This window comes from Lissotriton vulgaris, chromosome 2_1 (assembly GCF_964263255.1).
Source record: "Lissotriton vulgaris chromosome 2_1, aLisVul1.2, whole genome shotgun sequence".
NCBI classification, from domain to species: Eukaryota; Metazoa; Chordata; class Amphibia; order Caudata; family Salamandridae; genus Lissotriton; species Lissotriton vulgaris.
In genome coordinates this window covers 2,097,915,368-2,097,937,240 of record NC_141687.1, presented here as the reverse complement: position 1 = coordinate 2,097,937,240, position 21,873 = coordinate 2,097,915,368, and the positions used below count along the sequence as shown (strand labels likewise).

Sequence of the window (21,873 nt, the reverse complement as noted above, 5' to 3'; positions counted from 1 at the left end):
GGGAGAGGGAGATGAGTGGCATTACATTGGACAACACTGATCTGTTATTAATAGCCTTTAAAGGGGCCTGCCATTCACTATTAAAGTTATGAGAGATGTGCTAAATGTTGCTGGGGCAAGATGTAATCCATTCGTTAAGCTTCTCTTCATTGGGAGAGGGTGTTTTATTATGGACAGAATGCGGGCGTGATTGGGATGGAGTCGGGCAGCACTGATACTAGCGTCTAGTAGTACCTGTTTCTAGAAGGTGCCGGGCACTGCATGTGAATTTTCCTCGAGTTACGGTCGTCCATTCGGTAGTTGTCGCAGCAGAAGTGGATGATTCCTTTCTGTGTTTTTAATTCGGAGTGTGAGCGCAGTGCGCAACTCTGTTAGATGGGTCTATACACGGATGCTTTGGTACAAGAGTTGAAGGGGGAGCGGGGCCATGGTCTGTTATTGAATCAGTATTGTTTTGCTAGTCAACTTTGACTAACTTGATTCTGGAGAAGCCACATAAGCTGCTTCTGCTGGTTGTACTGCTAAGGTCTGAACAGGAGTTGGCGGCCTTTAGGCAGGGGCCATCAATGATTTGTACGACTCCTGTGTATATGGTTATAAAGATGGTACTCTCGAAGGGCGACAGTATAGATCGAGGTGAGACTTCGGACACTAACTTGGGGATGCCCGTATAATAGGTAAAGGTTGGTTTTCAGGGTCGGTGAAGTGGTATTCTTTAGTTTTTAAAAGGGGGGAATGGGTAACTGCTGTGGGCCACGCTCATCTGAGGTTTTTGGGGTGCTCCTTTATAGTATTCTTGCCTTTTAAACCCAAAGCATTCTACAGTTTCAAGGCACTTGTGTTTCTAGTCCTGTGTAAGGAAAGTTTAGATATTTATTTGCGCAATTGTAAACAAGCTTGTTATCCAATATCGCGCAGTGGACCGGTCTGTCGCTTTTCTTGTCGTTAACCTGGAGTTGATGATGCATAGTGTAATCTTAATTGGTGTCTCTAGCTGTCAATTACCCCCTGCCTAGCTGCTGGGACTATGATTCTCAAAGATGTCACTGCAGAGCTTAGAGTTGATAGTGATATTTAAGTAGTTAAATCTGTCATTTGTTTTAAATACTTTCTTTTTGCTAGTATATCAATTGATTTTTAAAACCTTAAACCTCACACAACAGTTGCAGTTACGCCCACCCCCACATTTGCTCCCACCATGACCAGAAGACACGTCAAGGGACACAATGTTTATTTTTTTTTAACTGTTTATTATTGACTGCAAAGAAAGCATGTTCTTATACAATGAAATAGAAACCTCAGTCAGTTTTCGATTTTCATCCCAGTATTACATATGATGAATATCTGCGACCCATACCATTTGCAAACAAACATGTTAAATGACTAAGCACAAGCCCTGGTCGTCCATCGTCTATTTCATACCCAAATTATGTAACTTGGGTCATTCATATGTAAACAAAATTACAGTCTCAAAACAGAACACCCCCGCCCTCTCCTGGTCGCTACATCATCAACAAGGTACCTTCCACTGGGCTAGCAATGAAGATAATCTGCCTCGCTTGAGAGTAAGTATCACCCGCTCGCACCTATGGGCAGGAACTCCCGCCCAGGTAAAGTCCTCTAGATCAGATGGATTACTGAGACCCTGTCGCCTGTATTGTATTTAATGCTTGTTAAGCGCGGCTGTCACCCAGAAGGGTATCCTGGCGCTGAGACCGTATCCAATCGTCAAATAGACTAGGCTACATTGCTCTAGGGAACAGGTGAGTTTTAAGATCTCTCTTAAACGTAAGCAAATCATGGCTACTTCTCAAAGCCAGAGGTAGAGTATTCCATAATGCGGCAGCCGTAAAACTAAAAGCGCGGCCGCCCATCCTCGCTCTGTTTATCCTGGGAATCCTCACCAGGAACGCCTGTGAGGGGACCAAGTCAAGCCCTTCCAATTCCACCAACATAGCCTCCCACTCCTACGCTATGGGTTAAGGGACACAATGTTGAGGCCAATTGCGCTCGATCACCAAGCTGTCTACCCCATCAAGGTCTCCCACAGCCATCGTCCGGGAAAGAGCCCTCAATTCATCCTGCAGTCACACCCCCTCATTCTCCTACAATCCAGCCCCCTCCACACCTCGAATTTCCTCCCGACAGTCTGCCCCTCGTATATCAATTTTTCCCGTCTAGGCCAAGTCCTGTAATCAGGGGCTCACTACACTTCCCCATTTCCGCGGAATCTCTCGTTGTGCCAGGTGAGACCCACGTTCCCCAATATCTTCTGAGATGAAGTGTGATCTGAAGACTCCCATGCCCCCAACATGGTCAGCTGAGCGAGAAATGTGATTGGTTTCCCCTAATGCCACCTCCAGCTGAACTTTAACGCCCTTTCAGAACGGGTGGATCCCGAACACTCCCATATGGTATGCAGCAAGGACCCTTTCTGACCGCAGGCATCAATCACTCCCCGCTCTGCTAATCTTATGTAGAAGTACCCTTGTGTAGTATATTCTGTTAAGGATTTTAAATTAAACCAAATTGCGTCAGTATGGCCACCTCTCGCGGCTGCTGGAGTTCCTCCTGCCACTTATAGTCCTCCAAACTTTCCACATCTGCCTGCCGATTTATTCACAACTGCGTTAGATTGCCCTGTGTTTTATACAGGCGAGTCGTAAACTTTTAATGAAACTGCTTTAGTCGTAATATCGACATCTATTAAATTCTCTCTAATTGTGACTCAGCCATTGCATCTTCATCAGGTGGATCCTTCTCTCACTGCCCCTCCTCCCCCCGCCCCCTTCATCCCCTCTGGCATGCCTGAATTGGTAGTATAAGAGATTGGGAGAGTGCCATATTATATTCTTCTCCTATATGTGTGAACTTCACTGTGCCGTTCTTATCCCATACATCTCGTGTGAAGACATGCCTTCGATCGCACTTTATTCTGTTATCAAGAAAATTATGATGCGATGAATCGTAAATTTCTGTTTTTTGTCAATTTTTGTGGAACTCATTAGAGTTCACAAACTTAAATAAACAAATTGATTGAGAAAGGTCAAATGAGGTCACATCCTCTTAAACCTAGTGGAGTCTTTACCGCTGTTAAGTTTTGTGCGCGCCCATAATCTCTTCCCCCCCCCCCAACCCAGGTCTTTCAAGAGTGTGCCATATTCTGCATACGGTCTTCTTGGTCTCTAAATCTGTAATTTTTAACACACGCACTTTGATATACTTGGACTCTAGGTGTTTGGGACCAGCTCGTTCTCGCGACACTTGAGGCGGTCCCGAAAGTCCGGGCTGTCCAAGTGCGAATCGCTGAACTCCATGGGGGGCAGCCCCATGGCACAAGCGGGGTGCAGAGACTCCCAAGGGAAGTGCGCAAGGGGCTGGGCGGCTGCAACCCCCCCCCCCCGCTGTCTGTCGGCGCTGTAGCTCCCGCTGTAGCTCCCGCGTGGGGGGGGGGGGGCCTCAGCCTGCAGATGCCGGGAGTCGACCGGCTGTTTGTTGGCTACACCCAATCTATGAGACTCTCGGTAGAGTTGCAGAAGGTTTCTTCGCTCATACACTTCCGGCAGATTGTTGCTCTCACCCTCTCCATCTCAATCTCCTCCTTCCCACTTTCTCCCGTCCGCCTCCCTCTTCCTCACCTCCTCCAACTTGCTTCCCCGTACCAACGTTTTCTCCTCACCACTCACCCTTGCTCGTCTCCCCTTCAGTCTCCGTCACACGTACAGACCCCTTTCCCAGACCCATGATAAACCTCACGCAGCAGCGCCTCCTCCTTGGGATGCAGCTGAAGAAATAGACCCATTTGACTATTCTTTTTAGGTCGAGCTGACGTTAGCATTCATGCGAAGCATGAATGCTGTCAGCTCGACAACTAATGTGATCCGTATTTAGGAGAGTGGACACCAGTGTTACGAGCTTTTTCAGTCTCGGATTTCACCTCGGGAGCGCGCAGCATTGTCTGCAGTGGCAGTGTCAGTTTCGCTTTTTTATTACTTTCGTTTTTCCCGAGGCTGGCTTGGAATGAACAGGCTTGCCCCCGCGCATGCGCAGAGTAACTCACAGCCCTTGCTTTTACAGACGCAGGCAGGCAGCCCCCACCCCTCTGCATGCACGCACGCACGCACACACAGGCGAGCGCATGCACACCCAGGCACACACATACAGACACACAGACACTCGCTCACACACACACACCCCCCTCCCCCACAGTCACACGCACGCACACACACATACATACAAAGCCCGCCCGCCCGCACTCGCGCGCGCACATGCTTTTCCCCCGCTCCCCTCCCCCCTCGCCGCTCCCCCGTTCGGCAACGCACTCACCGGCTTCCTTCGTGCGGCGGCTCTCCTCAGCTGCAGGGCCCGGCAGCAGGACTCTTCTTCCCTCCTTCGGCACCGGGGCGCAGGGTAGGCTCCTGCCTGCTCCGGTGCTCCAAACACGGCGGCTCCGTCCAATCGCGGCTCTTCCGTGAGAGGCGGGGTAGGCTCCCGCCCCCCTACTTCCTGTTTCCTGTTGTCGCGCCGGCCTGCCTGACTTCCTGGTCGCAGGCCGGCAGAGTGATGGCGGTGATTGCGGTATGTATTTAGTTAGTTATTTATGCATTTTTATATAGCGCGGACTTTACCCGAAGGCGGTATTTATTTATTTATTTTTTTGGGACGCTGCGTGCTGTCCCGCACCACCTCCTGCTGCATTTCCTGCTAGTCGGCGCCCGTTGCCATTGACAATTCTTTTGCATGTCCTATGTGAAAGCTGCAGTATTTGTCTTTGGTCAGTATTTGACACTTACTGAACACTGTTTTTACGTCAAGAATCCACTTGATAACATTGCACACGTGTTTTGTATTTTAAATTTGCTCCTCGCAAACAGCATGCACGCATTTAAAACTAGTTCTTTATGTTTTTCCTTCTGTATTTCTTGCTCTCGTTTTCTCGCTCCCTCCTACAAACTTAAGTATCGGCCCTTGCACTGAGTTCTTCCTTTCTCCACCTCCCTCTGTGCCCCACCAGGTCATTATTTACCACATTGCAATATACTTTTTCATCGCAGTTTCAAAACTTTTTAGCTCTTGCTCCTAATGCAGCTGTCGAGTGACCTTTTGTAGTCAACGTAAAAAACAGATTTCATAACAACTGTTGAAAGGGGCTTAGGCGTCACCCACATACATGTTGGTTGCCTTGAGTAGCAGGACATTGTTGCTTATGGTCTCAAGCCAGTGATCTTGGCTGTGTGCCGGATCTGTTTATGTAAAGTTATGTTAAAGGCAGTAGGCCTGAGATATTTGTTGTGAAAATGTTTGTTTTTTCCCAAGATTTTCATACGCGTAAATTCTTGTGGCCTAGTGGACGTTGGTAAACCACTGTCATTCTAGTTCTGTACAGTAAGCAAAGCAGGTTAAGGTGCAAACTTTTCGATTTTCAAGGGGAGAGGATGTAGCCTTATGGTTAGAGCAATGCAATAGGTCTTGCATTATTAAAGTTTGAGCTAATGGCATTGTAAATTACAATGCCTTTTATTCATTTGCATTGGTGCGTAAACAAGCACTTTGTACTTCTAGTCCATGCTTATGAGAAGCAAGGCTGGCAGTCTCTTTTACTGCCAGCCTTGCTCATCTTAAGGAAGGACTATATGTTCAAAGTGCGTGTTTATGCACCGATTGCAGGTTTTAAAAACAAATGAATAAAAGGCATTGTCATTTACAATGCCAATAGCTCAAACTTTAATAATGCGAGACCTATTGCATTGTAAATGCTTGGTTTTTTTTTTTGGGGCGTACAACTGTGTGCTAGAGGCTCGTGAATGGCAGCTTGACCTCTGTGTGGCAGTTAATCCATTCTCTCCCGGTCTTCCCTGGCAGCCTTCTGCCCTGCGTGGCTACACTTTAATTCCAGAGACTCTTCCTGAATACAGGATAGCTGCTTTGGACTCGGGAGGCAATTGGTGCATTTTAGGAATCGGGGATGTAGATCTGCTGGGAGCGGTCTGCGGAAGCAGCATTGTGGTAACACACAGCGATACTTTTGTGAATGATCTAAGAAGCAGAAAAAGAACGTTATACAGGCTTAGGGTTGCTATTTTATGACGGTGAGATTCTATACATCAGTGTGGAAACGCAAAACGATAACCACTCCCCCCCCACCCCACCTCCACCCTCTGTATGGATGTCAATTCACCAGTATGCAGGGGTGGTGGAAATGACATCCACAAACCCTTTGAACTTCCTTACATCACAAGAAGTGACCTGGTGTGACCTGTGACCCTGAAACATCCCAGTAAGTGATGTTGCATGTCCTTCACCATGAAGACACTTGCTCTAAGTGGTAGCCAGTGTGCCCAACCTTTTCCAGGAAGGGTTTGAGGAGGAAAGAGGTTCATTGCTGCATGCTCAATTGCATATGCCAGGTCCGTAGGGGAGTTATACCACCATTCGTTTACCACAAGTACGGAAACCACATTTGTAAATCTCCAAACTACCCATTAACATTAAAACTTTGACTTTTTGCATTGTACTTTATTTTGCTTATGCATGAAATTTCATATTTTTTGTATTTGTTTAATTATACCTGTATTGTTTTGAGGTTCAAATTGTAGAAATTGCTAGTCATGGTCCCTGCCTTCCCGTAGTGGTTCTGTAGGGGGTCGGCAGAAGTCAGAAGGTGAGGTAGGAACTGTTGGTCTGTGATATCAGACTCCTGAGTTACACCCCTCTGGCATCCAGCTGTGTCTCCATGTGCATTTGTTTTATGCTGTCTGTGCATACGTGCCTCTGCAGTGGTTGGGTATCTATGTGTGGTCTGTGCATCCAATAATATTACATGACATATAACCATTATGATATAGAATACATCCACCTAAATAGTCCACACCTGTATGCGTTGCTACTGTTTGCATTGCAAAGTGTCTATCATTTTAGGACAGTTAAAACTTAAAATGTGTATGCTGAATTACTCTCTTATGAGGGCAGTTTAAGTCCAAACTTAAATGTTTGTGTGTGCCTTTTCAGATGTTCAGGTTTTGCAGATCAAAATGCCATAAGAACTTTAAAAAGAAGCGCAACCCCAGGAAGGTGAGATGGACCAAGGCCTTCCGAAAAGCTTCTGGCAAGGAGTTGACTGTGGTGAGAACCCAAAATTGTTCTTTTTGAAATAAATATCAAATGTCTTTAGATTTTTATTGTAACCAGCAATTTCTGGTTCAGTGTTGGATTAAAACAATGATCTAGGAATAAACCTAGCAGCTCCTTTGTTTTTTTCTGTTTTCTGGTATTAACATGCTCGTTTTTTATAATGTCAAATCCTACATGTGTCTCTAATGCTCCCCAAACTGTAACTCAAATGAACAATGGCAGGCATTTTACTAAGAACTACATTCCCCATACATGGCAGATATTCGGTGTCTTTTCGCAGCTAGTTCATTCTTTTAGATTTATGAGGCATTGACCTCATGTACATTGCACGGTGTAGAGTCTAACCCCCGTTAGCCAGTGACTGCTTCAGGTCAGCCCCATTTACCAATTGCTTGAAGACCGTGTCATTCAAATCTTGCTTCGGTAGGAGGAATGTCGCTGTCTCTTTTCATACCCCGGCTATTAGAAGTGTTGTTCGGTCTGCTAGGTAGTGCTTCAACAGCAGTGCATTGTTTTGTGGAGCAACCGCTGGCAGGGACTGTGTTGAATGCAGTAACCATCTTGAAAGGAAGAATTACCTCGCTATATGCAATACATTCCATTTCATTAACAAAAGCTTACTTGTAGTATGATGTAAGTATGCATATGCTCTATAGTTTTTGCCGGTATTCTTTTTCAAACAGCCACTTATTTGTGAAAAACTGAACATGCAAAATAAATTATTTTATTGGGGAAAAAATGACTTGGCCAATATTATGATTTTTTTTTTTACAAATGTTCCTTACACTTTTTTTGTGATAAAAATTGGGTTGGTTTCATTACACCAATGCACCTTATCAAAATGGCTTCTGTGTTCCTCCAAATAAAACCCACAGCTGTCGCAATACAGACTGTTAACTCACTCCCTTCCCCGATGGTGGTGAGAGCTCAAAGTGCTGTAAAAGTGTGGCAAACAACTACTCCGTTATAGTTCCAGCAAAAAATACGAGGACACAATCCTTGCCCTATTTTATATTCACTCATTCAATAACCTGGTTGCCACAATGCAGGCTTACTACAATTGAATATTGAAACCAGCTTCTTTAAGATGGCTTCTGGCTTCTTGTTTTTTTGTCTGTTAGGATATACCCCCTGTATTGTGAAGCTCTGGATTAAAAAAACAATTAGCCACAGGCTGCTCCTCTGCTTAGGAACTAATTTGCCAAGATTAATGGCAAGAAATGCTTGTTATAAATTGATTTAGACACCAAGTGTGCGTTTGCCCCTAAGGCTGACAATAAACTTTATCTCCAGGGAGGATTCAAATGATCCCAGGCTCTGCCCGGCCTGTTAAAACAGTATTGTTATTTATTTAACAACAATATTTCGCTAAACAGTTGTTTTTTCTTAGATGACGCCTATCATTCTCCTCCATTTGAATGTGCACTGCTTGTAAAATGCAGTTTTTTTTAAGAGCAGCATCGATCAAAACTGCTGAAGTCAACATTAAGTCTCGAAAAATTTGATAAAAACTGCATTACATCCACAAGCTTCTCAATTTAAGTGATTTATTAAAGGGAGCCTGTTGTTTGATTGCTTCACAGGCTTCTTTTGGAGTTCAGTCTACATTTTCTACTTTTAAAAGTCAATTTAAACATGAGGAAATGTACGTTTTTTCGCTTTGCGTTTTTGCTCAACGTGCAATTAGGTGAACCAGGAGCCTCCATTGCCAAAGGCCAATCTGTTTCCTTTTTTAAACTTCACATTTCCAGTAAGGTACTCCTACACTTACAGTCGTGAAGAATATATTAAACCAAGATTAACCAAAACAAACCCCAAACAGTAATCAGACATCGGTTTTTATAGAATTATACCAGCATTGAGTTGCATGGCGGTACGTTCAGATACTAGATAACAATCAACCTGTTTATGTAAATAAGTAATTGATCAGCTCAGTGCCATTGGATTTTCTATACTCGAGGTAACTGAAATTGTGCAGGAGGAGAGGACCAAATTATTAAGCAGTGTTCACTAAATTATGCTCTGCAAAAGGTAAATTATGTAGCAGAACATGCCACATTTTGTGGTAGTATCGAATCGAATCTTGACCTTTATTCAGATAAATAATATCCATAAAAGTACATACATTTCACAATGCCCCTTGTTAATAAATAAGATTGCAACTAAACATTGACTATATTACAAGCGTATCATTTGACATATCCGTTGTCAGTTGCATAGACCTTAATCATTAAAATTTTAAAGCAGTTGTCAATAAAATGTTACAAGGATATCACGCATAGCCAATTGCAACTTAGATACTAAAGTGCAAGAGTGCAATGTGCAAATATGCAGGGGGCTAACAAATTAATGGATCATTTAGCCAATTGAAAACTTCAATACTAAAGTGCAAGAGTGCAATGTGCAAATATGCAGGGGGCTAACAAATTAATGGATCATTTAGCCAATTGAAAACTTCAATACTAAAGTGCAAGAGTGCAATTTGCAAATATGCAGGGGGCTAACAAATTAATGGATCATTTAGCCAATTGCAAACTTCAATACTAAAGTGCCAAAAATACAATGTGCAAATAAGCAAAGAGAACACAAATTAATAGATCACATACGGTAGTCATTTGCAGCTTCAATTCTAAAGTGCAATGTGCATACTGCAAAAACACATAGTCAGTTGCAACTTCTATACTGGTGTGCGAAAGTGCAATGTACAAATGTGCAAGAAATGGGTAAGTTAATAAATAGAGAATTGTAAACTCAACTCTGTGCACCCTTATATTAGTTGTGTAGCATATTCCCCCATTTAGGGATACCATCAAAAGGCATATATAAGGTGCAATCTAGTCCAGCATTCATGGGTTCATAGAAGAGCGTGAGCGAATAGCCATTTTCAAGAAAGTGCCTACCCGATATGTTAAATCATCGTTATTAACCTGCAGGATTGTTTTATAAGCAAAAGTCCGTTATCCCCTTTGACCTAAAAAACGGTATCAATAACTGCATACTATATTTTTGATAAAAAAGCAGAAAATCAGAAATGCAGCATGGACTGTTTACATATATTGCCACATGGGCAGGCCAGGTCATCAATATTACATTGATATCCTAAGGCGAAACGCAACAAATATTTTATTGTCCCTGATCTAAGGCGAAAAAGAAGGCTTCGTTCCCAGCGAGTAATATCTTTTAATAGATTACTGGCAGGTAAGCGAGATTGAGAGCCTCCTTCTTCAGCCATTGGTATGTATTGTCCCACGGATACTTTAATAGACTCCTTGGCATGTCTTAAATCCCCGTAAGGTTTGTATAATATTTTACGGATAGTCTTTCCATTAATACTATCTAGTTGGTCGGGGTTATAGAAAATATGACTGAGGTTAACAGCTATCAGATTCGCCCGTACTTCCGCAATCCACGGTATTTCGCCGCCCCTGTCCCATTTTAGGCCATCGGCCAGAATTTCCCTTGTTAATGTGGCAGCTAGATTTTGCCAAACTTTTAACCAAAACAAGATAGGGCGGGATCTAATGTAGTCCTCCAAATAGGGTAAACTTAACTCTTTATGACAAATAAAAGCAGATGAGGAAATCGGTAGGCCTAAAATTCTCCTACAAAATCTATTTTCTTCTCCTTGGGCACTTTTCGAGTTTATGTAGCCCCAAATTTCAGCCCCATAAGTCATGACTGGTACACATTGTGTCCTATAGATTTTAAGTACGGATAGTAGCACCTCTATTCTTTTTGGTTGGAGGAGGCTAGTAACTGAGTTTATTGCTTTTAAAAATTTGGTTCGCCCATATGCTAGATGCAGTGTCCAGGACCCATTATCTGAGAATTGTAAACCTAAATATGGAAAAGTGCGAGTGCAAAGCAAGGAATCTGTGCCCAAATTAATAGTAGTGATGGAACATTTTTTAGGGCCACAACACACAAAAAACGATTTCTTAAAATTTGTACAAAGATACAAACTACTCATAAAAGCTACAAACCCCCTACTAAAATTCGCAGGGCATTGGGCGTGCGCCCCATTAAAACAGCGTCATCCGCGTATAGTAGGGAGGGCAATTTTATTTCCATTAATTATTGGGACGTCTGTTATTTGGTTAGACAGGACGTTATGTAAATCATTAATATATAAAATAAATAAAAGTGGGGAGAGGACGCACCCTTGTCTAATGCCTCTACCTACTACTATGTCCCCTGAACAACCCCATCCTTACTTATTCTCACCTGTGCCCTAAGGTCCCTGTGTAGATACACTAGAAAACACACCATATCCTTGTCCAACCCGTAATCTAAAAGACATTGCCAGAGCCTGGATCGATTTAACAAAATCGAAAGCGGATGTGAGGTCCAAAAAATGCGAGATAGAGGGGACTGTGTCGAGCGATGGTATATTTCCCTATGATTAAGTTTAGGTTCAGACACTGTTCCACTGATCCAAGATGACTTTGAAAACCCAACTGACATTTATTTTATATGTTTGCATTCTCTGCCCAGGTTCTGATTTTATTAAATAAAACTCTCCCCAATATCTTGAGTGTTGTCTATTAAGGAGATTGGCCCCTTAGCAGATTGGTTTAGATCTATCTCCCTTTTTAAAAATGGGGACGCTTATAGATATGGACCAGGTATTTGGAATCTTTGCATTTGTTAAATTGTTAAAAACATTAAGTAGCAATGACGCCCAAAACTCTGGTTTAGATTTTATAAGGTCTATTGGAAGTCCGGCCGGACCCAGATCTTTATTTCCCAAGCTTTGGTCTATTGCATCCTCAACTTCTGTCAGAGAAATTGGAATTTCAACAGTATTATAATTATCAAGGATGTCATCAAATTGAGATGAGGAGGCATATATCTGTGAAAAGTGTGCTGCCCACGCTTCGCTTGTAATATTGCAGCTTAACGTGGTAGAAACAGTGCCAAACACTCTAAGTGACTTAGTGGCTGACCAGAAACCATTTGTATTATTAAGCTTGGCAGCACAAGCCATGTTACTCCAATGCTCTTTAAAAACTACATTCCGCCTATGCTTTACTTCACTTTTATAGGTATGCCTTAATACTCTGATTAGGTCAGGGTCTCTTGGGGAAGCTGTTAGGGCAACAACTCCCTATTGACCTGGGAGCAAATACTATCAAACCACCTAGGGTCAGATTTGGATATGGCTATGGGTCTAGAAATTATTTCTTTAATGCCTGCACATAGTAAAGTAAAAGCAGGTACTACCCCTGGGTTGGGATCTGCAAATGTCAAACAAGTCTCACAAAGTGATGGATACGTTTTTACCATCTGTTGGAACACCTTCGTGCAGTCCATACCCTGCCATTTAACTCAAATTATCGGTGAAGGTTACTAAATTACCAGACCCTAGCTCCTTTCTAATTTTGGGTCTAGGGGCTGCCCTAAGAGAAACCAAAATAGGATTGTGGTCCCCAAAAGATGAAGCCCTGACCTCTGCCGATAACTAAATGATCTTCCAACTGAGTAGATATAAAAACATAATCTATAATTGACGCTCGTCCGGAGCCTCTATAAGTTGGTACTAAATTATTCCCATTATTAATGGCTGCGATATCCATGACATTTAAAAAAAAACTACTATTCGATAAATAGGATATTAATTCGTAACCTCCCTTGCAAGGTTTAACTGGGATGTGTTTGGTGGGGCTTACAGTATTTCCAACTTCTATTTTGGCGTTAGTCACCACCCAGACATATCCCTACTGGGAAATATTTTTCCAGCAAGTTATACAATCCCGAAATAAAATTAAAAAGATTAACAAAATTGACATTGGGTGAAGTTAAAAAATCATTATTATAAAAATTAATAAAACAGATAGAGATGCCCCATGTCTAAATCTATGCTTGGAAGTTAGCATTGTTAGTGGGGATTACTCTGCCACCTGAACTAATACTAACCCAAATCGATAAACCGCCTGAAGGTCTGCCATTCTTAGGGTATGGAGCTATAATATTAAAACACTCATATCCTTCAATATATAACTCATTAGTTGCCCAAGTCTCCTGGAGCATAAGAATATCAAATTGATTAACCATATTGACCCATTCTTCAATATCTAATTTAGAAGCCAAACCGGCCACATTCCAGCTCAGCACCCGTAATAAGGATGGATCAAAGTGATAGTCAAGTGTGATGATTTCCATCCCATTGTCAATATTAGTTATAGGGATCTCCATAGGATCAGTAGGAACAGAGTCAATTGGTTGGGAAAAAGGTCAATCAACGGTATCTAAGTTGGAAATGACAGTAAACCTGTTTGTCAGCTGGAATGGTGGACTACTGAATGGGCATTGTGTACGCGGTGGTCTATAATAGTACCCAAGGGGTAATACACAAATATTTGTGGGTAAAGGGCAATAGATCTAACAGTACCGATGCGACAAATTGATGACAATACAATCCCCCCTTATGGTTTTTCTGCTGGTCCCACCCTTCGTGCCATTATAATTTCCTCTATATCAGATCTCCTGTACCCCTTATATTTCGCCAACCAAACCATGCATTTGTTCCGTAATTGGTCCCAGGATTCTGATTTGTTTTTCTTTAATGGGGGTACCCCTGCAAGAATTAAAACATATGGACAAGAAGCAGGGGGTAAGTTTAAAACATCCTTATTAGGCTCTGCATCCCTAATAATACAAGTGTCCTCTGTATTCGTGCGGACTGTCAGGCCAGCCTGTGCATCATAAGGGGCTATCAACCAAAACCAAAGAATACAGCAGCAGACCCAGGTCATGCACGATCACAGCATGTAGTTTCACAAATAAGAGTTTTGAGTGCAACAACTTCCAGCACCTGCTGCTAGAGGGTGCGATTAAACCAAGAAATTAAGAACAGAAAGGAAGGTGCACTACACAATCAAATCAGGAGAGTATAATTTCATTGAAGGTTCTTCTTTTTATGGAGTTTCTTTATGAACAACAACACAGCCAACGCGTTTCGTTCCCCCTTGTGGCACGGGAACTTCGTCAGGGCTGTAAAAATGATTATAAAGAATTGACATGAATACACACATATATATATATATATATATATATATATATATATATATATATATATATATATATATATATATATATATATATAACCATTGTAAGACAGAAACATAACATACAAACAAGTCCATATCATTGTGCTATTAAGCAGGATGGCCCATGACATTAAGAATACAGACATAAAAAAAGTACATATAAATTCGTAAGCACCACATATACACATGGAAAATGACTATACCCGACATTATTTGTACAGTTTTACAAGGAACAAACAAGTTTCAAATAATACATACATAGTGCATAATTCATAGAAAAGAGGGAATCGAAAGAAACACGTTAGTGTTAGATTCCTTACCTTAGAATATCCCCAGGCGTCAGTCTGGATCCGGAAACTTTTGCGTAGCAGTACCCCTGCGCGTCGGTAAGCGTCGTCTGCAGGCGTCCCCTGCGGCTCCGCGTCCGTCGTCGGCGTCGTGCGCCGTGATGACGTCGCTGGAGTACATAGACGCCGCCTCCGCGCGCTGACGTCAGTTCTTCTTTTTTCCGCGCCAGTGGACGCAGATCTGAAGAGCAGTACTCCGGTCTTTGACCAAGTTTTTCGATTGTTTTTTTCTCTATTGTGCCTGATAGGATGCCTGGATTTAAGAATTGCGATGACTGTGAGCGCACGATGTCGGTCACAGACCATCACCGCCTCTGTCTCCGGTGTCTGGGCCCCGACCACGACGTGGACTCCTGCGTCGACTGCCGGGCCCTTACCAACAAGGCTAGGCGGGAGCGGTCCCGCAAGCTACTGGAGCTCCGGGTGTCGGCCCCACGTCGGGACCGGGAGCGGTCCCGGTCCGGCCGGAGGTCGAGAGAGCGTTCGAGGGAGCGGTCGCGGAGCCGCGCCGGGCGCTCCGGAAGTCGACACCACTCGTCAGGCTCGTCAGGTAGGAAGCACAAGAAGTCGGGGCGTCGTCATCGTACCCCCGACTCCCCCCGACGCTCGCGCGATGCGGCCGGGGGCTCGGGTGACCCCAACCCCGCGGCTCCGCGAGAGTCGCCGGCGCGGCCTGCCTCATACCCTCCGGTCCCTGGGCATGGTGCGACGCCTGAGGAGATCGAGGCGTTCCTCATGGCCATGAGGGCGCTCGCTTCTCCGACGGGGCCTACGGCGCCTTCGGGCCCAGTGCTACCGTCTGGGGGCCCTGGCGGTTCGGGTGTCCCTGCCTCGGCGCCGTCGGGTGCTCCGGCGCCGCCGACGGCTCCGACCCCGGCGCCGCAGGGGCCTTCGGGATCGGCGCCGGCTGGTCTTCCGGCTTCCCCGGCGCCGTTGCCATCGGGGTTACCCCCGACGCCGCCCCCGCGCGGCGCCCGTTCTCCGCTGCCGGTTCCGGCCGGCGGTGGGGTTCCGACGCCGGCTCCGGGCGGCGCCGTCCCCTTACCTTCTCCGACGCCGGACGCGGCGCCGGACGGGCGTCGCTCGACGCCGGTCCCGGCGCCGATGGGGCCCATGAACCCCGAGGAGCCGGTCTTCATCATTGACTCCGAATACGGTGAGGATGAGGAGTACGGTGAAGGTTGGGAGGGGTCCGAGGACCCTCTGGCTCGCGAGTGCCAGTATGACCCGGACTGGACAGGTGACTTGGGGGATGCCAGTGGTTTGGACGACTCTCCTAACCCTGGTTTGATCTCTCCTCCTTCCGTGGCATCGGTGGAGGGAGCTGCCTATTCTGTGGTGCTGATGAGGGCTGCCAAGGCCTTAAACCTTGAGCTCCCCGTCGCGGCCGTGAGGCCTAACATCCTCACCGAGGTCTTCAAACCGCAGTCATGCCCACTGGAGCCACTGCTGCCGTTTAATGAAGCCTTGTCTGACGTTCTGTTGGGCACGTGGTCCAGGCCCGCTTCAGGTGCGCCTGTTGATCGGAACGTGGCCAGGCGCCACCGTCCTTGTCCGGACGACCCCAAGTACCTGTCTACCCACCCCACTCCTGAGAGTCTGGTGATCCAGGCCTCGACCTCCCAGTCCGCATTCCCGTCGGCCCCGCCCGACCGGGAATCCAAGAGGTATGACCAGTTTGGCAAAAAGGTCTTCTCGTCCATTAGTTTGGGCCTGCGGTCTTGCAACACCGCCTGCCTCTTGGGCCACTACACCCACTCTGTGTGGGATACGGTCGCGGAGCTGCTGCCAGAATGCCCCATGGAGGTGCGGGCAAAGCTCGGTCAGGCTGTGGCTGAGGGCCGAGATGCAGCGAAATATTCAATTCGGTGTGGTCTTGATACGACCGACTCGCTGGGCAGAGCTATGTCTACGACGGTGGCGATTCGTCGTCACGCCTGGCTGAGATCCGCCAATTTTTCGGCTGATGTCCAGAATACCCTGATGGACATGCCGTTTGATGGCTGTCACCTGTTCGGTGACAAAGCGGACCACGCGCTGGAACGCTTCAAGGACTCCAGGGTCACGGCCAAGTCCTTGGGTCTCTCGACCCAGCGTCAGCAACCGGGTTCGTTTCGTCCCTTTCGTGGCCAAGGAAGGGGCGCCCCCACACGTGCTGCCAGCCACGCGCCGCAACAATCCTTCCAACGCGGTGGCGGCCGTGGAAACCGCCGTGGTGGCGGTCGGGGACAACGGCGGGGTCAGACCACACCTTCCCCCGCAGCATCTACCCCAAAATCCTCCTAGTCCGTGCTTTCGGCCCCATGTGACGCCAGTGGGTGGCAGGGTTCGCCATCACCACGCTCACTGGCGCACGATCACTTCGGACAGGTGGGTGCTGCAAATTGTCCGAAGGGGCTACTCCCTCCCCTTCGAGACCTCTCCTCCAGCCATGCCACCGCAGAACCACCGTGTGTCGGGGGACCACTTGACACTTCTGCAGGAGGAAGTTACGGCCCTCTTGGCCAAGGGGGCCATCGAGCGCGTTCCTGGGCCAGAAGTAGGGCGTGGTTGTTATTCCCACTACTTTCTGGTGCCCAAGAAGGACAAGGGGGGCCTACGTCCTATCTTGGATCTAAGGAACGTCAACGGCTTCCTCCGGAAGGAGAAGTTCAAGATGTTGACGTTAGCTCAGGTCTTGGCTGCTCTAGACCCGCAAGACTGGATGGTAGCGTTGGACTTGCAGGACGCCTATTTTTACATCCCCGTCCTGCCGGCCCACCGGCGTTACCTGCGGTTCACGGTAGGCCAGGAGCACTTTCAGTTTATCGTGCTCCCCTTCGGCCTTACCAGCGCCCCACGGGTGTTCACAAAGGTGATGGCGGTGGTCGCAGCCCATCTGCGCAGGTTAGGGGTTTCAGTCTTCCCCTACCTAGACGACTGGTTGTTGAAGGCGGGCTCGCCCCAGACAGTCGTCCACCACCTTCAGATGACGGCAGACCTCTTGCACGACCTGGGGTTCTCCATCAACGTGCCGAAATCACACCTGTGTCCCTCTCAAAAGCTCCTTTTCATCGGAGCGGTTCTGGACTCGGCGCAGTTTCGGGTTTATCCTCCGGAACGGCGGGTTCGGGATATTCAGGCTTTGATTCCCATCTTTCAGCCGCTATCCCGAGTCTCGGTCAGGTTGACGCTGCGGCTGCTGGGACTGATGGCTTCCTGCATCCTTCTGGTGCATCACGCCAGGTGGCGGATGCGGGCTCTGCAGTGGGACCTGAAGTTTCAGTGGGCCCAGCATCAGGGCAACTTGTCCGACCACGTCTTGATCTCGGAGGGCACTGCGAGACAACTGCAGTGGTGGCTTACGGACCGCGATTGGGTCAGGGGCAAGTCCCTCTCCCTTCCCCAACCGGAGCACGTTGTCGTGACGGACGCGTCCCTCCAGGGCTGGGGTGGCCACTTGGGAGAGGCAGAGATCAGAGGCATCTGGTCTCCGGCTGAGTCCCGGCTCCATATCAATCTGTTGGAGCTGCGGGCGATTCGTCTGGCACTGAAGGCATTCCTCCCCTTTGTCAACGGGAGTGTAGTGCAGGTGTTCACCGACAACACCACCGCCATGTGGTACTGCAACAAACAGGGTGGAGTGGGGTCGTGGACCCTTTGCCAGGAGGCTCTGCGCCTCTGGCAATGGCTGGAACGTCAGGGCGTGACTCTGACGGTTCAACACCTGGCAGGTTCTCTGAACGCCAGGGCGGACGAACTCAGTCGTCGGTGCTCGATGGATCACGAATGGCGTCTGAACTCGGACGTGGCGCAAGGCCTCTTTCTGCAATGGGGAGAGCCTTGGTTAGATCTATTCGCCACAGAAGAGAACGCGCAATGTCATCAGTTCTGCGCGTTGGAGTTTCCAAGACGGCACTCGCACGGCGACGCCTTTCGGCGCGAGTGGAGTTGCGGTCTGTTATACGCCTTTCCGCCTATACCACTTCTGCCCAGAGTGCTGAAGAAGATCAGGCGCGACCGGGCCCAAGTTATCCTTGTGGCTCCGGACTGGGCTCGAAGGTACTGGTATCCCGAGCTACTCAGCATGTCAGTCGGTCCCCCGATCCGCCTGCCCCTTCAGGAGGACCTTCTGTCGCAGCAGCAGGGGACGGTCCTCCACCCGAACCTGTCCAGTCTCCACCTCCATGCTTGGAGATTGAGCGGCGGCAATTTAGGCCATTTGACTTGCCTCCTGAAGTCTGTGATGTTATTCTGGCAGCCAGGCGTCCCTCCACTAAGTCGGTATACGCCTGTCGGTGGAACAGATTTGTGGCATGGTGCACAGCAAAGGCTGTGGACCCTCTTTCTGCCCCTCTTTCGGAGGTTCTTCTGTTTCTTCTTTCTCTTGCCCAGCAGGGCTCTGCTCTGGGCACTATCAAGGGCTACCTTTCTGCCCTTTCAGCCTTTTTGAGGCTTCCTGATCAGCCTTCTTTGTTCAAATCCCCGATTGTAACTCGATTCTTGAAAGGCATCACTCACATGTTTCCACCTGTTCCGTTTGTGATGCCTCAGTGGGATTTGAACCTGGTTCTAACTTTCCTGATGTGTGCTCCCTTTGAGCCCCTTCATTCTTGCCCTCTCCGTCTCCTGACTTTAAAGACGGCTTTCCTGGTTGCCATCACCTCTGCCAGGAGGGTGAGTGAGCTCCAGGCTCTTTCTGTCCAACCTCCTTTCCTGTCCATTCATCCTGACAAGGTGGTTCTGAGGACTAGACCTTCTTTCCTGCCCAAGGTTGTTTCGGCCTTTCACATCGGGCAGTCCATCACCCTCCCTTCCTTCTTCCCGCCTCCGCATCCTTCAAAGGATGAAGAGCGGCTCCATCGTCTGGACCCAAAACGTGCGCTTTCATTTTACATGGATCGCACACGCCAGTTCCGGGTGGATGACCAACTGTTTGTTGGCTACGTGGGTGCGAAGAAGGGACGGGCGGTTTGTAAACGAACCATCTCTCGATGGGTCGTCCTCTGCATCAAAGCGTGCTACTCTTTGGCTCGGAAGGAGCCTCCTGTTGGGCTGAGGGCCCATTCCACTCGGGCCACGGCGGCTACTACTGCCCTGGGCCGGGGAGTCCCCTTGCAGGACATTTGCCAAGCGGCTACGTGGGCCTCGCTGCACACCTTTGCGAGGCACTACTGCCTGGACAGTCAAGTCCGGAGGGATGGCTTCTTTGGCCGTTCTGTCCTCCAGGACTTTCTGGTGTAGTTTTGTATTGGTTCGCAGACCCACCACCGGGGTTGGTATTGCTGGGGTATGTATTCTAAGGTAAGGAATCTAACACTAACGTGTTTCTTTCAGATGAACAAGTTACTTACCTTCGGTAACGATATATCTGCAAGAAACATTAGTTAGTGTTAGATTCCTTACCGAACCCACCCATCCTCCCCGTTCTGCGAACTGATACCTAGGGTTAAGGTCATCCCTTTCAGGGCCCTAGTTTTTACATGGCACCAGTGTTGGTTCTCTCATGGCTCTGCGTCTCCTGGCGCGGAAAAGCTGTGTGCAAAGAACTGACGTCAGCGCGCGGAGGCGGCGTCTATGTACTCCAGCGACGTCATCACGGCGCACGACGCCGACGACTGACGCGGAGCCGCAGGGGACGCCTGCAGACGACGCCTACCGACGCGCAGGGGTACTGCTACGCAAAAGTTTCCGGATCCAGACTGACGCCTGGGGATATTCTAAGGTAAGGAATCTAACACTAACTAATGTTTCTTACAGATATATCGTTACCGAAGGTAAGTAACTTGTTCAACGATCCCACATGATCTACAAGTTCACAGTTCTATTTAAAACGAGGGTGTATTTGCAAAACATTTCTGAAAACAACACATTTAAAAATATTGGTGGGACCACGTAGGCATAGCATCAGAAAAAATAATTGTCAAAAAGATGAAATGGAGATAGAAAGGAAAAAAGAAAGAGGACAAAAGAAACAAGCATTTCAATCCAAACGTAACAATGTGAGATTTAAAACGGCATACTAAATACCAGAAAAGGCCAAAGCGTTGAAAGAATAAGAGCTAGGGTCAACTAGCAATGTGCATGAGAATAATAGGTAGCACACTTAGCCTACCCTTTTCAAAAAGGGGAGAAGCCCCATCTTACCTAATATACAGTCCGTAGGGCTTCTCAGATTCAATCCAAAGTACACCGTGTATTAAGGCAAATGAACAGTCCAGTCAACGTCTAACGAGAAAGCGCGATATTTTCTAAAAGGTAGCCAGAAATAATATGTGAACTTATAACAAAATTGGATAAAAGGCTATTAAACCATTCTACCTAGACTGTATAAGGCGAGAGTATGGCATTATATCGGCAGCAAATTATTACTTCAGACCACATGAGTACACAAGGAAGGCTGGAGAGAAAGTTAATAACCACCCCCACCTAGACAAGACATTAAAATTTATCAGAAAAAAGCGGTCTGCGAATAACCATCTCACCCGATGCGTGTAAGTCCACACGAGATAGTATCCAAGCGCGAAATAGAAGCTTCAAGGGGCGTCACGTAAGTGCTAGAAAAAACAGGCGCGTACAAGGTCACCAAAAAGATAGCCACAAAGCCAAAGACAGCTAGAATATGATCTGGTTAATTATAGAACTAGCGGGGTAACAGTACTCTCACCCCCTCTGCCCCATTAGTCTCACCTGGAAAGAACCACTCGTAGGTAAATGTAGATCTTTAGAAACTGTCAGGATAATGTATCGTATCACTTCCAACTGCAGAGTATTGTTCCAGAATGTCGCTATGGGAAAAAAATCAGAAGGGAATCAAAGGGAGGGCATCCGGTAAGTATGTTCCGCCACCCCGATAGTTCTAACGGAAAAGATTCATTATTAAAGTGGTGTTGCTGCCCAGGAGAATCCATGAGACACCGTAGCTTGTGACCCACACATTATTACAGCACCGACACCCATTTTAAGGGTTGCCTACATTATGTATGCATAGGTAGAAATGAGAAGTCCTAAAAAATAAAATAAAGATGCAAATATTACAGACCTCCCATTACTGGGCCCTGTAGTTCATTCATATGTATAGGTACATAGAAGCTTATTAAAACCAGACACAACAGCCTCAAGCATATTGTACCCCTGTTATGTTATGTTATGTTATTTGGGTTCTTCTATAGCGCAACAGCTACTCCAGTAGGAGTGTCCCTGCGCTTTGGCGAAGAAGTCCTTTAAGGAAAGGAAACATAACTGCAGAAAAAAGGAACAGCAAAATTAACTGGTAAAAAGCCAGGTTTTTAATGCCTTTCTGAAAGACATCAGACTGGGAGCCTGTCTAAGAGAAATAGGAAGTTCATTCCAAGCGCGCGGGGCCA

At 46.9% G+C, this 21,873-nt stretch overlaps 1 protein-coding gene across 1 annotated transcript in view; it reads left to right on the top strand.

The window, feature by feature from the left end:
* RSL24D1 (ribosomal L24 domain containing 1) overlaps positions 1-21,873 on the top strand; it is an 85,555-nt gene that overhangs the window by 8,355 nt on the left and 55,327 nt on the right. Inside the window, exon 2 of the mRNA XM_086958320.1 lies at positions 7,009-7,122. Within this exon, the coding sequence (XP_086814446.1) occupies positions 7,009-7,122 (114 nt within the window). The remainder of the gene's footprint in view (positions 1-7,008; positions 7,123-21,873) is intronic.